The 17,919-nt window shown below is 49.6% G+C and overlaps 1 protein-coding gene across 4 annotated transcripts in view; it reads right to left on the reverse strand.

Annotated features, from left to right (window-relative positions):
- Positions 1-2,372: 2,372 nt before the first annotated feature.
- The window catches only part of PPFIBP2 (PPFIA binding protein 2), a 385,547-nt gene continuing 370,000 nt past the window's right edge, over positions 2,373-17,919 (reverse strand). For 2 of the 4 annotated variants that reach the window (XM_049713952.1, XM_049713954.1), the window contains 9 exons: positions 13,029-13,179; positions 12,634-12,745; positions 12,330-12,418; positions 11,895-12,017; positions 10,566-10,691; positions 9,712-9,900; positions 8,575-8,751; positions 6,351-6,416; positions 2,373-5,214 (listed from right to left, as the gene is read on the reverse strand). In XM_049713952.1, the coding sequence (XP_049569909.1) occupies positions 5,146-5,214; positions 6,351-6,416; positions 8,575-8,751; positions 9,712-9,900; positions 10,566-10,691; positions 11,895-12,017; positions 12,330-12,418; positions 12,634-12,745; positions 13,029-13,179 (1,102 nt within the window). In that variant the 3' untranslated portion in view covers positions 2,373-5,145. The other 2 variants (XM_049713953.1, XM_049713955.1) reach the window with 2 other exon arrangements.

The raw sequence follows: 17,919 nt of genomic DNA on the forward strand, positions 1-17,919 counted from the left end.
TTGGTTGGAGCATTTAATCTATTTACATTTAAGGTAATTATCGATGTGAATGTTCTCATTGTCATTTTGTTAATTGTTTTGGACTTATTTTTGTAGGTCTTTTTTTGCCTTCTTCTTTTGCTCTCTTGTGACTTGATGACTAGTGTTATGTTTGGATTCCTTTTTCTATTTTGTGTGTATTTCTATTATAGATTTTTGGTTTGCAGTTACCTTGAGGTTTTTGTGTAGCAGTCTGTATGTATACATAATTGTTTTAAGTTGATCTCTTACTTTCAAATGCATTGTAAATACGCTGCAGTTGCACTCTCCCCACCCTCACAATTACTCTTTGAGATCGTATTTTACATCTAATTGTTTTATCCCTTGCGTATTGTGGATACAGATGGTTTTACCACTTTTGTTTCTTAACCTCCCTGCTAGCTGTGTGTGTGACTGATTTCCTACCTTTACTGTATGTTTGCCTTTACCGGTGAGCTGTTTCATTACATAATTTTCATGTTTCCTGTAGTGGCCTTTTCTTTTTTCCCTGGAGAAGTCTCTTTAACATTTGTTGTAAAGCTAGTTTGGTGGTGCTGAATTCTTTTAGTTTTTGCTTGTCTATAAAGTTTTCAATTTCTCCTTCAAATCTGAATGAGAGCCTTGGTGGGTAGAGTATTCTTGGTTGTGTTTTTCCCTTTCAACACTTTATATCTTGCTACTCCCTTCTGACCTGCAGAGTTTCTGCTGAAAATTAGCTGATAGTTTTACGGTCATTCCTTCATATGTTATTTGTTGCTTTTCCCTTGGTGCTTTTAGTTAGCTTTCATTTTTGTCATTTTGCTTCGTGTCTTGGTGTGTTTCTTTGTGGGTTAATCCTGTATGGGACTCTGCACTTCCTGGACTTGGGTGACTGTTTCCTTTCCCAGGTTAGGGAGGTTTTCAGCTATTATCTCTTCAAATGTTTTCTCAAACCCTTTCTCTCTTCTCCTTTTGGAACCCCTATAATGCAAATATTAGTGCACTTGATGTTGTCCCAGCAGTGCACATCCTATCCTCTTTTCATTCTTTTCCCTTTTTTCTGTTCAGCAGTGGTGACTTCCTCTACTGCCTCATTTTGTCTATGTTGCTATTTGTATTTTTATGTATGTGGTTAGTTATGTTTCTCAACCTTGGAGAAGTGGCCCTCTGTAGGAGGCATCCTATGCATCCCAGCAGTGCACATCCCTCTTGTCACCCAAGCCATATGCTCTAGGGTTCCCCCTAAGAGAGCTGCGTGGGTCCTTCTGTTGTGGTAGACTGACCATGTAGGCAGTCTGGGAGGCTCGGTTGAGCCCTAGTCTGGTTGGTTGTGAAACCCTAGGGGCCTCTGGGGCTAGTGGGGGCTCACTGGTGGGTGGAGTCAGAGTCCCAAAGACTCTGGGGCTGCTGCCCACCCACTGGCAGGTGAAGCCAGATCCTGGGGTTAGTGCCAGATACTGGCAGGCAGAGCTGTTTCCTGGGGTCTAGCTGCAGTGCCCAGGGACCCCAGAGCTTATGTGTGGAAGGGGCACCAGTTCCTGACACAGTTGGATACGGGGTCCTGAGTGTCCTGAAGGTTGCATGGGTCTGCTAGTGTGCAGGGCCCAGCTGGTCCCAGGGTAGGGTCTGGCCTGTGTTGGGGAACCAGTTTTCTTGCTTCAGGTGTCTGCTGCCTGGTGGTTGAGGCTGGTCTAGAGGTTTGTGCAGGCTTCCTCGTAGGAGGGGCCAGTGCCTGTCCAGTGGTGAGTGGAGCTGGGTCTTGGCCCTCTGGTGGGCAGGACTGTGTCTAGCAGTAGTGAGCCAGAGGCAGCTGTGGGCTCTTTAGTCTGTAGGCAGCCTGTCTGCTGATGGGTGAGGCTGTGTCCCCACCTAGTTAGTGTGGCCTGAGGCATCCCAGGCATTGTCACCAGTAGGCCTGTCTTGGAGCTAATGAGCCAGGATTCAGCCATGTTCACTCTCCTGAATGCTCCCCAGTATGGCTGCCACCAGTGTCTGTCCCCCGGGTGGACCGCCCCCACCCCCTAGGAGACCCTTCTAGACCAGCAGGTAGGTCTGGCCCAAGCTCTTACCAAATTACTTTTGCTGTGTGCCCTTTGAGTGGAGTCTCTGTTTGCCCCGGTCCTAGGGGGCTCCTGCAATTAAGCCCCACTGGCCTTCAGAAACAATTGCTCTGGTGGGGCTCATCTTCCCAGTGCTAGACCCCCGGGCTTGGTAGCCTGATGGGCTCAGAGCTCTTGCTCCTGTGGGAGAATCTCTGTAATATAATTATTCTCCAGTTTGCAGGTTGCCCACCTCAGCAGGGGTGGGGGGGGTGTAAATGGGAGTTGATTATGTTGCAAGCCCACCCTTCCTACCTGTTTTGTTGTGGTTCCTTGTCTTTAGCTGTAGAAGATCCTTTCTGGTAGGTTCCAGTCTTTTTCACTGATGGTCGTTCTGCAGATAGTTGTGATTTTGGGGTGCTCCTGAGAGGAGCTGAGCTCTGGGTCTTTTTACTCTGCCATCTTGGCTGCTCTCCCCACCCGCTCTTCATTTTATATAATTCTGATAATGAACCAGAAATTCTGTGGGGATTTTGTTCTCCAAGTTACAGATGTGGAAACTGAGGCTTAGAGATGAAATTACTATCCCCAGGTCATTCAGCCATTAGGTGGCAGGGCTGGGCTTCAAACCTGAGTTTAACTCCAAGGTGTTCCCTTTTTGCAAAAACTGGTGTCACAGGGTTTCTTACACACGTGTATGTGCGTCGGAGGGTGGGGCAAAGGGATACAGGAGAGAGAAAGGAACATGGCTTGAGAGAATTCTGTGAAGTACAGCTGTGTAGTGCCCATGGGGTGGCCTAACACAGGACGTCTCTCAGATGGACAGGGGGATGGGGGGAGGCGGCGGCAGCTTAGCCTTCGTCTGTCCACCTGTTGAGCTCATCCTAATGAGTTTCCTACTCAGAGAAAGACTGGGCACTGCAATCAATGCTGGGCACTGCACATCGAAGGTCCTACCCTCAGATGTTTTTCTTAAACACCAATCACAACCATGCTTGTTCCCTGCTTTAAACCTCTCACTGCTTTCACTAGTCCGTATCCGGACACCCTGGGTCCCCAAGATAAATTGCAGGAGCCTGGCTTACAAAGCCTTTTTCTCGATCTGGCTCCAGCTGACCTCACCCGATTCTTCCTTCCTTGGGCCTCCCACTCTGACCCCATTCTCTGGCCCACTGGTTCTCAGCTAGAGGTGATTTTGTCGGGAGACATTTTTGGTTGTCCCAACTAGAGGGGTGCTGTTGGCACCTAGAGGGTAGAGGGAGAGGCCAAGGATGCTGCTAAGAGGCCAAGGACAGCCCCGAGCACAGACTTACCCAACCCCAATGACAGCAGTGCAGAGGTCAGGAAATTCTGCTCTCATCATACCGACCTCGGGTGCTTCCTTGGATGTGCTGGGTTGTTTCAGGTCCCTCTGCCTGGAGTGCCTTTCCCCTCTGGCATACTTGAGGAAGCTGATTCATCTTTCAAAATTCAAGTAGCACCTCTCCTTGGAGGCTTTTCAGTCCTTGTCCCCAGCCCTCCATTAAAAATGACAGTTTGCTCTTTGGGCCTGTGGGCGCTTCTATTGGAGCGTCTGTATCGTTCAGCACACTCTTGTCTGAAACAGATCTGCACTCCCACAGTGCACCATCCCCACCCTCAGGCAAGGACCTTGACATTCATGCCTGTAGCCCCAGTGCTCCTTAGCCCAGAATGGGAGGTACTCAACCTGCACATGTGAGGGAATGAGCGGATGAACTTAGCATCATGGATCTCCTGGGCCGTCAGAGGGCTAGGACTGGGTCTTACTCCTGTCTGTACGGGAACCCATCCATAGCGGTGCTCAGTGAGGTTGTGTTGAGGATAGGTGTGGAAGGGGAGAAAGGTGACACGTTACTTCAAGGTGAGCCAGGAAGTGCTCGGGCCCAAGGTCAGCACCGTGGGACAGAGAGACACCTCCAACCCTAACAAACACCAGCGAAGGCTTCCTGAAAGAGGCTAGGGCTGTTCTGGACCTCAGCAGGCAGGATTCAGCTTCGTGACAGGGACTAGGAGAAAAGCACATTCCATGGGGAGGGAAAGGCAGGAGCACAGGCTAGAGCGTGGAAGGCCGAAGATTCAGCTCAGGCTTTTGAACGCTAATCTGTGGTAGTTGTGGAACTGAGTTCTTCGCAGGGAACAGGATGAAACAGTGCTCTGGGAAGGTCCCTCTGGGGATGGGGTGGAGAACACCTGGAGGGGACTAACTGGAAAGGAAGGGTGAGGGACCAAGTAGGAGACCCACCATGGAAATTAGATAGAGATGAGGCCAGAGCCCACCACAGGGAGGAAGAAGGCCCATCGTTAAGGGGGAAGGCTGGTTGGGAGGGGACTGTGTGGGGTCCGTGTGCAGGTCCCTCTCCCTGAGGTGGGGCATACCTGAGATGTGTTGCGGTGGAAACGCTGATGTGGGTGCCTGAGGGCCTTCCTCGGGGTGGCTGGGAGAGGGGGTTGCCGTTTGATCAGACAGTTGCCTCTAAGGCTGAGAAGGGAAAGGCTTCGAAGACGCCTCTGCTCAGGTGCTGGGAGGCCCCGCAGCCCTGAGACACCATTGCAGACAAGGGTGGCTTGAGGACAGCGGGAAGGGAGTCTGTTACTCCTTCCCGGCTGTCACTCCAGCCAGATTCCTGGGAAAGGAAATACAATACGCATTTCTGTATGGAAGCAGCCCAGGAGGGGGCTTCCTACCATTTCGCCCTGCTCAGAACATTCAGAATTATTTTTCCAGCAAAGTTTTTATGACTCACAGCCCTTCCCCTTGGGTGTAAGAACCCCCAGCTGTCACCAGGGATGGCGTGCGTCATTGGGTCTGTGCTGGCATCTCATCGCCCTCCCCACAAAAGTGGTCTGCAGTCCACGTATAAAAGTACAAAAGGTATAAAAGCTGTAACGAAGAGCACCGCACAGTTGAAGACATGTGGGCCACCTCCTGGACATCTGTTCCACAGCCCCGCTTTGTCCCATCAGCACCCATGTTGGAGATGCCCTGCAGCCCAGCTGGGCTCCACGGGTGGCCATGGGTCAGCTCCCCATCGAAGCAGACTCAGGCCGTCACACGTGCCTCTCTGGGCTGCCAGCGATAAGACAGTCATCACCAGTCCTCAGAGCTGGGAGCGGCCAGGCAGGAGTCGGTCAGCAGCTGGTCCTGGCTGAGCATGGTCTGAAAGGACACAGCCGAAGGCACTGTTCAACAGCGTTTTGGTCAAGGCTGCCCTGCAGCCATGATGTGGGAAGCAGCGGGGCACTGGGTATGGCCCTGACTCCAGCGCCCTGTAAGTTCATGGTGTCCCAGGCACCCCACGTGTTGGCTCAGAATAGACAACACTGTCAACAATAAATTGCTCCTACCTTCAGAAGTAAAGTTGCTATTTCAAGGCCACCAAAGGCCTATAGAAGTGATAAGCGCAAGGCTGGGTGAATTCATTTCAGTGTGTGAGCCAAGAAAAAAACAAATTGAAAACAGTGATCTTGTTTGGTTTCGGGGAGACCCGCCCCCTCCTTGACCATCTTGCCCTGGGATACAGCCTTCATAACCTGCCTCAGTACATCAGCAAAGGCCTCAATGGGCTGGACGCTGTGGCTGTCTAGGAACTGTGAGGCCCTGGAAGGCACAGGGCCTCAACAATGTAAATCTTTTTTGTGACTGGCCTTTTACCACCAGCTCCGGGCTGCCTAGCAGCCTTGCAAGGAGGATATTAGCCCTGCTTGACAGATAGGGAAGCCAGGGCTCGGAGAGAGAGTGACTTGCCTGAGGTCCCAGACAGGGACCAGGTCAGCCTCCCTCCAGAGTGCCTCCTCTCCCCTGGTCCAAGCTGCGTCATATGGTACGGCTTGTCCCCACTGGACATGCCAGGATGTGCTCACGTGCCTGTGGTGTCCATGAAGCCAGAGGCATGATAGGAAATATGTGTCTCATGGATGGAGAGAGCAGAGCAGTGGCCACCAAGCCAGGGGCGAGGCCTGGGCTTTGGGCTGACGAGGCGGGTGACCCAGAGCTGCTGAGCATCTTGGTTTCCTCACCAGCCTTGGGCCTGGGAAGAGGGCCTGAGACCTAGCACACCTTAGCTGGTTTCAGCTCAAGGCTGGCAGCAGGCCAACAGAGAAGGCCTCTGGGCTGCTTTCCGTCTCGCCTGGTTCAGGCTCCAGCCCCAGCCCCCGGCCCCATCTGCTCTCCGCCAGCAGAGGCCCTGACGCCACAGGCTCTGGAGTAGGCCCGGGGGCTGCCCAGCACCACCCCCAAACTCCCGGGGCCTCCCCAGCACCTGTCCTACTGTGGAGAGAGGGTCAGAGTCCTACCGTGAGGCGGTGAATGTCTTGGGAGAGGAGCCCTATCTGCATCAGGGTGCCTTCCGAAGGGGCCACCTGTAAAGTGGGCAGCAGCCTGGTCAGCACGTGGACTGAGCTCGTGATTCGCAGAGGTGGCATGCAAGTCCTGTCCTGCTCAGGCGTGCTCCGCAGGCGAGCGGGCAAGGAGTGGGCCAGGCCCTGAGGAGTGACGGGTGGAGCACGTGCTGCTTCTGTCCCTGGGGAAAGGCAGAGCCTCCAGTGTCCCACACCATCACACACACACTCTCCTTTGTCCCCACCCCGGCGCCAGCACTAAGGGGACACAGGAGCAGGGCACAGACGGGCCCTGTCAGAGCGGCCCTTTAGCACAGGTTCAGTGCTCCAGCTACTTCCAGGAGCAGAGAGTGGCAGGGATGAAGGCCGTCAGCGTGCTGAACACACTGCAGATTTCTGGCACCAGCAGGACCCCAGACACTGATGCCCCAGTATAGGCATAGCTAGGCATCCTCAGGGAGCTGCCAGGGCGTCCTCGCTCCTAGGAGCCTGCCTCCTCTCCTTCTCAGGTAAATGCTGGCCTGCTCCTTCTTCCCCAGACCTGTTTGGACATTGTAGATTGGCCCTTTGAGGGCATCGAGTATAATCCATCATTTTATAGGTGGGAAAACGGGCCCACAAAGTGGTACAGGCCTTGCTTGAGGCTGCGCAGAGAACTAGTGACATAACAGTTCCATGCAGGGTGTGCAAGCAGGCACACGCGGAGATTCTCCCACCAGGACACGATAAGAAACAAGGGACAAAGCCCGCCCTGACTGTGGCTCTAAACTGCAGTGCCCAGGCATCAGCCCCGGGGAGCACCTGTCATTCAGTGGTTCCGGCCATGCCAGCTGGCAAGCCTGTGCCCTTATCTCTTGCTGGCTGGACTTCAGGGGAGGCTGGGAGGCCATGGCCTGAGACTCATGGTAGTTTAAGAAGCAAATCTTCACATCGCCTCCATCTGGGACAGAATCAGAGCGTTCAGATTGGGGTCACGAGGCCCTGCCCCATCCACCAGACAGTTATGGTGCTGCCGTCGTGCTTCTGCAGACGAGGCCTGGGGACCCAGTAGAGCCAAAAGCTGCACTGGGACTAACTGGGATCTCATGAGCAGGAGCCCAGACTGGCAGGTGTGTCCCTCCCCCTGTCCTTGGCCAGGCCAGGCCTGTCTGGAAGACCCATTATCAGTAAGTCAGCCTCTAAATCAGGAGGACAGGTCTGTTCCAGCTCTGCCAACACAGACCGGCCCCAACGGGGTTACGGGCCCAGCACGGTCAGTCACAGCGGAGCGGCACAACACGTGAAAGAACAGAGGGCCTTTCCAGCAATGCCACCTGGTCTCCCCACGCCCCCTTCACTAGGTGGCCCATCCCGCTGGAACGGAATCGACTTCAGGGTCTGCACGACAGATGTAACCTCCAGTCAGGACGTGAGACACAAAGTGCCTCCCAGCTTCACACCGGGCAGTGGAGCCCGAAGCGACACCACAGACCTCCAAAGGATGGGGGTCCCTCCTTGCTCCAGCCCCCTCACCCAGGACACCCACAAATCCTGACGCAGCTCAGCAGCGCTGGCTCTCGAGCTGCGCGATGAGCAGCATTCCATCTCTAGCTGCGCCCAACTCACTTCCCTTGACAAGATCAAAGATGCTGTGCAGTTTGTTTTCTACATAAATATAGGTTTTATTACCAGAAAGAAGCGACCGCCTCCGAAGGAAGGCGCAACAGTTCCACTGTCACTGGGGCAGAAGTCCCTGCTGCTGTCCCTTCAGCCCCAGCCCAAACTGTGGTCACAGGCCTAAGGCACTTGGGGTTGCCCTCAACGGGGGCACAGCCAAGGGGCCCGAGAGCTCAGCCTCGGGACTGTCCGTGGTCTCTGGACCTGTGTCCAAGCTCAGGTATTGCCACTGGTGCTGAAGGTGGACATTCAGACTTACTGAAAACCTACAAGCATCTTTATGTCTTTCCTCCTGAGTCCCCAAGGCTGGCCCCTTAGCAAAGATGCAGCGCCATACCTGGCCACCCTCAGGATTTGGAGAAAGACTGGCCCACGGGTACACAAGGGCTGGAAGGTTTTCTGCAGGTCATGCACATACACAGGGGGTGAGGTGCAGTTACATGGTGACACACACGGAGTTACTGTGAGCTCTCAGCACACACAGACAGTACAGGTGACAAAGGCATCAGCTTATCTGTCCCACCTGGTCCAGTCCATCCAGTTCGGGGGCATCGAGGGGGCTGAGGCCCTGGTAGCCAATACAGACCCTGTGACTGTCACCGACACCGTTGCTGGGCTCCACTGGGCAAATGTAGTCTGTCGATTCATCGAACTTCTTTTTTCTTATGTTTCCAAAATGTGAAAATCCCAATTTCCTTGGCTAAAACACAGCAGATACAAGACTATGAGAAAGAGATGATCAAGCTAGTGTGCAGCTACTACTGACGATACATTTTAGAACAGGCCGACGAGGAAAGGAGTAAGGCAAACTGCTTCTAGAAAAACTCTTAACAAAATAGAGCTCCTGTAAGCAATTGCCCTTCTGGGGAAAAGCCAACAGATAAATCATCGTGAGCAAGTAGGGCTGCTCCTCCAGGATGCCGTGCCTGAAGCTCCTGCCCTGCTGTCCCACGAGTGATGTTCACATTCCCCAGGGGAACTGGGGGTTCCCAGAGGCTGTGCTCAGAGGACTTGGTATCACACGTGGAGCACCCCCTGCCTTCTGTTCACAGCACCTTGGGAAGCCACACGGACAGCCCTAGGCGGCCCTTCCTCCCTGCTCCAGCTTTGTCCTGAGTTGGCAGGACAGCTCAGGCAGGTGGAACGGGCTTTGTGGGATTCAGAGCCCCAGTGAGTGGCGCTGGTGCTTGGATGACCTCGGGACCTCTGGATGGCTGTGTGCTGGCCACCTCCACAGCACAAGGTGGCCACGGCTGGCTACCCACAGGGACACTCCTTATGTTGGCAAGACAGCTTAGACCAGGACCCCACGTGGCATGTGGAATGCAGATGGGTCTGACCAAAGGGAACCCACACTCGGGAGCCTGTCTGCTTTGCACAGCGAGTCAAGGCAGTGTCGGGAGAGAGGACCCCATGCTGCCTGTATGTCATTTCTGTGTAAAGAAACCTGCGCACCCTTGGACTCAAGAGTGGCCGGGAACTAGGCTAACAAAAGTGACAAAATCAAACCGAAGGTAGAAACCAAGGCAGAAGCCAAGAGAGCCTCCTTGTCCAGGCAGCCCACTTGGGTTTGGCTCCAGGCACTGGGTCAGCTGCTACACAACTCAAGGGCCAGAAGGCAGGCCCCTGTGGCCACCCCAGAAAGGGCCTGGCGACTCACCCGGACTTTGGCTGTGGTGGTCAGCGGCGTGTAAGCAGGTAAAGTCATTTTCTCTCGCTTTTCCTGCTCAGCCTCAGGGCCAATCAAGGCATTGAATTTGGTGGTCAGGTGACGCCTGAGGAGTGTCTTTTGTGGGGGGATATTGAGAAGCATGGCCAGCGTGTCCCCAGTGAAGCGTGGCTCCAGGATCTAAGAAGAAACCACAGACAAGCCACCCAGCGGCGACCACCGGTGGCTCTAGGTGATGACACTGAGAACCAGGCCCCCAGGAGCCCGGGTGGCCCCGGGGCAGGGGCTGAGGCTCATCCTCTTGTCCTGTGTCCCCCTCCCCTCTGTCTCCCTGGCCCAGGGCCAGGCTCTGTGACCAACCAGCAGAGAGCTGTGCCCTCTTAGATAAGGCTGTCTCCCAGGGTCTATCTGGAGGACAACTGGGCCACCCCTTCCTCCTTTCCCTGCTGGCTTTGCCACTTGACAGATAAGTGCTGATGCAGATCGTCTCATGACAAGCAGGAGGGTACATTTTGGTGGCCTCCCCCTACCTCCCAAGCCCTGTGTTCCTCCAGCACCAGCTGGAGCTGCCTGGTTAACAGGCAGTGCTCATGCAGCCCCTTTTTCCTGGACTCCTCTGGGTCTGTGGCTCGGGAAGTCTTTCCAGAAGCCATCTTGTTTGCATGAAATCTATTAATTCTCAGCCACAAATGATCAGATTCTACTTTGAGACTTCAATTTATGCAAGGGGTTCAGATGAAGTATCAACATTTCTTACTGGGATGCCTGTCTAGCCCTTAAGACATCAGTTTCTGAATACCCCAGGTGTCACCGAGGCAGGCGGACCAGCCCAAAGAGCCACTCACAATGAGACCTCCGTGGACACCACTCCCACGAAGGTTGGGCGCATATTCCGCCAGGTCCACGGACCGCAACCATTCCATCACCCTGTGGTTGGACCACTGCACAACTTCTGAAGGAGAAAGGTTACTCTGTAAGAGAGAGAAGGAGAGTGGAGAAGTTAGGCCTACAGGTCCTACCAGGGTCCTCTGTGGAGCCAGTCCCTGTGAGTAAGCCGGCCCCGAACGCCTTGCCGAAAACAATCCTTACACCTACAGAGCCAGGCCTCCAGGCCAGCTGCCTGAGAGCCCTCTCAGTTTCCAAGAAATAAAGCTCTCATTGAACTTGCACTTCTGCACTGAGATATCTGATTCCAGAATCCCGTTACTCCCTGACTCTGGTTACTTTGGGACTAACACATGAGAGCATGGAGTTATTCATTCAGCGATTCAACAGAACTTTAAAGAGGACTGTCAGTTACGAGCCGAGTGTTTTATAGAATCGAGATCTCACTGGTGTGGCCAAATGTTTCGGGAGAACACATGTTAAGATACTTATACCTGAGTACCCTCAAGTGGCACCTGGGTCTTCAAAATGCCCAGCAGTGTGCCTAACATATAGAAGGTTCAAAATGTGTTTGTGTAACAGGGAGAAAAGAGGGGACGGAGAGTAGAGATATGAATTTTTAATCCCCTGGAAAGCTGAGTTACTCTTACAGCAGGGTTAGTCTTGGCTCCCATGAACATAGGAGACGGGGTGTGACTGACAATCCTGTAGCTTTGGGGCCCACCCAGAACTCCGGGGTTCCTGAAACATTATCAGGGAATTCCCCAGGATTTGGGTTGCTGTGTTTACCTCCACCATTTCTTCTCTAGCAAAACCTGATCATGGATTCCCTGTGCGCCTGGGCCTGGAGGTCAGTTAATTTTCTACCAACGAGTAGGGAGATCTGTTCTGAAATGTCTGGTTACTTATGGGTTCCTCTTCGTCTCTCCTCTGCCTACTTGGACACCGTCTTTCCATTTTGTCTCGCCCTTCCCTCCCCTTTGCTCCATTTCCTCATCTCCTTTAATCACTATGATGGCTTTGAAAGACTTGCTGCTACTGCCCTCCAGCCCATAGCATATGTCTCCCAAAAGGAGGGAGGAGTTGGAGGGCTAGTGGCTGCTGTGGGACGCAGAGTTCAGGCCACAGGCGTATTGGGACACCATGAAGCCCTAGTAAAGGGAAGAATCCGCAGCACCATGGGCCAAAATGCAGCCACATTATGACCATGTCATTCTGGTTTTCTCACACCCGATCTTACAGGTGTCCCGGCTCAGGGCTACCTGGACAGATATAGTGTCCTGCCTCACCTCATTAGCTGGCCGCCGGTGCAGGCAGTGAGGGTTGAACTTGTTGACATGCAGCACGTGAATGGCACATTTGATGCTGAGATGATGTAGTTGGCTGGTGACTTTTAGGAAAAGTAGATCATTCTGGAAAAGTAAAGTTTTGGTTGATGAACCAGAGCTTCCAAAGTGACACCCACCCACCGAGGCTCCTTCCCAGACCATACACAGACAAGTGGTCTACTACACGTCAGGAATGCATGTGGACACGTAACAGCTTTCCTTGGAGCAATGGTTCGTACTCTGCTAATTGGGACCTCTTATGTGACGAACGACACAGTTTTAGACCCGAGGGATATGAGGGAGGTGTGGAATCAAGTTTAAATACCGCCATGGGGACACCTGAGTTGAGTTGGGTGTTCACAGGGACAACTGAAACACTGGAGGAGGGATCCTCACCACAGTCAGGTACTGCAGCATTCGCCCGTCGACTCTGGATTCGTGAAACTGGTCTTTGTACTGGGGTAAGCCAATATCATCGAGCCAACCTACAGAAACAGGGAAGTGAAATTTGTGAAAATGGAAGACTGTGGATGCCAAAAAAAAAAAAAAAAAAGGCAGCAGCACATTATCATTCTGAGTTCCAGCTATATTTCCCCTAAAGTTTAGTAATCCGTCTGCCTGTCCCAAGGACACAGCTGTCTTTGAGGCACACATTCCCAGGGGGCTGCCAGAAACATAACACACATATGCCTGTCCTTACGTGTCACCCAGATGTGGTCCAGTAGTGCAGACTTCTCCTCCTGCTTGGTGTTGATAGCTTTCACTGCTAAAATCAGCTTTTTCCTATGAAGAGGGTGCTTAATTCCCAGCTCCTGAAAGTGAAAGAGGAAGACAGATGTGAAATCTCGGTGGGCAGCCTGGCCCTCAGAGGATGCTGTGTCTCGGTGGAGGTACTCCACCTGGGTGGAGCATGGAAGCAGACCTCTGCCCAGCGCCCTGGGATCAACCTGAAGTGACAGAGAGAATCTCGTCCTCCTTTGTCAACTCTCCTGTGTGTGGGCGTGGGTGGGCAGTGGAGGAGTGGGGGGGCCTCACTTCCCTGTGCGCTGGTTTGGGGAGAGATGGGAGCCTCCTAGCCCAGGGCTCAGCCCTTACCTTTTCCATGTCCTGAGGGGTAGCTGTCAGTAACGTGTGGCCAGAAGTCACCCACTGCCTGGCAAAGATCACGTACTGAGCCAGGCCAAAGTCCTCCAGCCATGCACACACACGCTCTGTGCTCCACTGGGCGAAGGGGCCGTTGGCATCACTGGGAAGCAGGAAACAGCACGACCCAGTTATTGGGAGAGCCTGGCCTCCAGCTGAACATAACAGCGCCTCACGAAAAGGGACTAGGTTTAAACAAAAACCCCCATCGTGGGATCCAGTTGAACAAAATCCCACTACAATGCACTCATCGGAGGTAGACTCTAGAGTTTCCCGGGATAACCCCTGGTCTGAATCTCAGGTCTGCAGCTGCCGGGAGCTTGGGGCAGTTATATGCTCCTCAGGAAGCTGTGCTCACGTGTGCTATCAGTCCACATGCACACGCACGCGAGCCGAAGCCCATGTGGATGAAGATCCACACCTGAATCGTGTTTTACACAGGGCTTAATACCGTGTTCAGGAAAACGCTTAGAAAACTAGGAAAGGCGTATCTAACATTAAGGAAAAAAAAACAAAACCTTCCTCCAATCAACAACAGTTAATGCCTTATTTACTAATGAAACACTAGGGGCATTCACATTAAAGTTAATAAAAGACAGTATTTTTTATCACATTAGTAACACTAGTCTGAGAGTTGCAGCAAATATAAGAAGAGACAAAAATAAAAATATAGCTATTAGAAAGGTAGAAATAAAAGCAAGCCATTCTTTTCAAATGATATGATTGCCCACCTAGAAAACCCAAGAGAACTCAGGAAGGTGGCTGGTTATACATACACACGGCTCCTAATGTTTATGACACACACAAATCAACACTTTTCTATATACCATCAATGCACAGATACTAACATTTTTGTTCAAATAACCCACTCACAGCAACCAAAATTATGAAATGTCTGGGATCTGTCTTTATAAGGAATGTGTGGGTCCTGTGTAACCGTGGGTGGGGATGGGGGGAGGTGGTAACTATGACACACAACTAAGCAGCATAAAAAAAGACATGAATAAATGAAGAGCTAGATCATGTTCCTAGACAGGAAGCCTGGGTATCACAAAGCCATCAGTTCTTAAAGACATCAATTTCATTTAAAGTGTAAAGGTAATGGTACACTCAAAATCCCAGTTGGGGGCAGGGGGGGCATGGAGGTCGACAAAGCAACTTTATATTCTTTTTTTTTTTTTTTTCCCGGTACGCGGGCCTCTCACTGTTGTGGCCTCTCCCATTGCGGAGCACAGGCTCCGGACGCACAGGCCCAGGCGCTCCGTGGCACATGGGATCTTCCCGGACCGGGGCACGAACCCGTGTCCCCTGCATCGGCAGGCAGACTCTCAATCACTGCGCCACCAGGGAAGCCCTATATTCATTTTTTAAAGGAGGATTCATGGAATATAGAAGACTAGCTATTCTAAAAGATTCCTTCCAAGAAAGTATTCCTAAAATGGTTAAAAAAAATTTTTTTTAATGCCTAGATGAGGCATCAAAAATTTTCTTAAAGTGAGGGTGGGTGTTCCTTAAAGGGCCAGGATGACCGTAAAGCACCATTCTAGAACAAGTGCTGGAGATGATGTGTACCGTAGAGCAGGTGCTGGTCACTCAGCCTGGAGCCTGGGTTTTAACGAATCATGAATAGGTGCAGATCCAGGTTTCGTGAAAACTGGAACTTACAAAATTTGGGGGCCCCGCTAAGAAAAGTACACAGTTTGAATATGGAATTAGGAACAAAATGACTATTTAGAATAAGAAAACAAATCACAAAAAACTACAAATCTAATCCAACTGAAAAAGATCATGAAATCCAGAAAAATAATATTTTTATTAATTAACTCCTAGCTATACCTCTATAGTACTTGACCTTCACGTTCGGGGTGCGTATTCTTTGCTTTATCACATGTCAACAACTCTATAACAGATGTCCCTCTGTATCTGCCAGGGGATTAGTTCCGGGATCCCCGTAGACACCAAAATCCAGGGATGCTCAAGTCCCTTATATAAGATGGCGTAGTTCACTCAGCCCTCTGTATTTGCAGGTTCTGCACCCACGGATTCAACCGGTGGAAATCCGATCTGCAGTTGTTTGAATGAGTGGATGGGGTGGGGCTATATTTTCTGTGAGAAGCTTTCCATCTTTCTTCTAGCATGACTGACCAATATTCTTTTGTTATTTTGATAGTTTTTTTAAGTTTTGGCTTCACAGCTTATAAATGGTATTGTCAAATACATTTTTAGAATCATCAAATTTAGGAAAACCTCTATCAATTGTCTTTTAGATGAGAGCTGTAAAATTCCATAGCGTTCAAGTTTTTTAGTGCTAATCTTAAATATTCTATTCTTTGAATTGATAACATTTACTTAATGTCCTTGTGGCTGTTGCATATTAGGCAACATCATCTTGGTCAATGTCAGTGTATCATGTAAAATCAGCAAGAAATTTTCATCTTTTGCCAATGTGTTCATATAATTCACTTTATATGAACAACACTCTAGGAACCTATTTACTATTTTTGTTTGGAATTTATCTGTTGCTCTTAGTGAATTATTGCTTTTGGTTTGATCTGGGATTTTTAAAAAAATTATCAGAATAGTTTCTCAATTTCAATGCTCATTTTATCACCTTTATTTCATATCCTATTAGTTTTCAATTTCATTTATTTTCTGGTTTCTGGGAATTGGAAGGAAACAAATATTCTATGTATCAGAGGAATATTTCAGTTCTGAGGGGAAATACGTGTTTTTGAGACTGTAATTTGAAAGCCTCTGTCCTGTAGACCTTTTCATAACACCCTAGAGCTCTGATGCTCCTCTACCCTCGATCGTCTTCCCATTTCCCCCTTTGTGAGTAGTCTCTGCTCTCCTAAGCCTGTGCTGCTCCTACAGTAGCAGACCCAGCTTCCCTAACTCCTGGGGTTCTGTCAGTGCCAGGGTCTCCCATACTCTTGTCCAGGGCCACAGCTGAGCATGCTATTAAGTAATTTAGAGATGACAGAGAAAGTACCTTCCATATACAGCCAAACCACTTGTTTTATTGACATGTTCCAAAACATCCCTCCAAATTGCAGTTAAAATGATGTGAGATTTATCAATAGGCCATTCCCATGGTAGACGGAGAACACAGGGTACACTTACAACTGTATGTATATATTTCCTTAGTAAGTGCATTTCTGAAAAGAGAGGACTTCTGTTTTGACTAAGCATCTGAGAGAACCGAATCTTCTGCTGATGATTTGGCAAATCTGATGATTGGAAAGAATTTCCACAGACTGGCTTCTGGTTTTGCAAATTTCAAATGTTCTTTCTTTTTCCACTACCCCATACTTCTGAAACCAAATGCCAGAGGACAAGTTCATTTTGGTACAAGATCTCTGACTTTGCATCTTTGTATCAGTCATGCTGGGCACACTGGCACATTGGAAGCCATTTTTATAGTAGGACAGCTAATTAACTAAACCTAAGTAAACCAGACATGAAGTGAGTGCAAGCCACATAAACATAATCCCATTAAACCCAAACTAAATGGATCCCCAACTCAACCTCCCCATAGCCAGATCCCAAAAATGCCCATGGGTATTCCAGCATCGTCTGATATCGGGCAAAGATATTAGACCAAGGGTAAGTTGGAGTAAAGAGTCAGCAGTCTTAACTGTTTAAAATATCTTACTTATGAAAATATTTCAAAACACACGGCCTTGTCAATACATCGGTTGGACCCTCTCTGGACCACGAAAGGGGTCTAGGCAAGTAACTGACGTTGAAGTTTAAGCTTCCTTACATTCATGATAAACCTGACACTGACAGTGAATATGGGAGAAAGGCAGTAAAATGGGGCCTGAAGCAGGGAAGCAGTCTGATCAGAGACCCCTCATAAGCTAGAGTCCCTAAGGGCAATACACTCTGTAGACAAACTCAGAAAACGCCTCCACAAGGATGGGATCCGGCCATGTGGCTTTCAAGACTTCAACATTACACTCTGCTTTCTCTTGGGAGAAAAAAACCTCTCTCACCACACACCAAAATAAATCCCCAAATAGATAACTTGTGAAGTTTTAAAAAATCACTTTTTTAAACTCATAGTTTAAAACCAGTTTTTTAAACAATCAGCAAAAAATTTTAAAACAAAATAATGAAAGAAATCACAAAGGAAAAGTTGATGAACTTCATTATACACAAACCTGAAAATTTCATATATCCAAGTAAAATTCTGCAACAGACCTAAAAAATAATTTGTTACAACTTTTAGATGTGGCTTAGTATCTTAATATGTAGAGAACAGATAGAAATCTATAAGAAATATTAAATAAAAGATATTAATAACTAAATAAAAATGGGCAAAAATGCACACAGTTCACAAAAGAAGAAATAAGATAACAAACATGTAAACTAAATAATAATCTAATTTTTGGAGGTCTATAAAACTAGAACTTTAAACAAAAGCTGCAATAACAATGCTGACAAGGCTGTAGGTGCGACAAGCACTCACTGTACAGCAGTGCCGACTAGAACGTAAATCAGCAAAATGGGGAAAAAATAAAAAAATTTACTCTTATAACCTGAGAGAGAGTTCCTATGAAATGTCATTATCAAGTGTTATATTAAAAAACAACTGTTTCACTGGAAAAAACGGATTGGGGCTGGAGATTTTCAGTAACAGACTTCCTATAGGAATGTTGGTGACAAAAATTTTTTAAGGCTATACCTAAATATCTACAAACTATAAATACCAGAGGACATTAGCATATAATTAGATCACATTTCTGTTTAAGAGTAATAAAAGCCTTTCCTTCCCACCAGCAAACTCATTTTCGTTACCGTAAGCAGCATGGTGATAAACATACAGTCCCATCAGGCC

The sequence above is a fragment of the Orcinus orca genome, chromosome 8 (assembly GCF_937001465.1).
Source record: "Orcinus orca chromosome 8, mOrcOrc1.1, whole genome shotgun sequence".
Taxonomy (NCBI): domain Eukaryota; kingdom Metazoa; phylum Chordata; class Mammalia; order Artiodactyla; family Delphinidae; genus Orcinus; species Orcinus orca.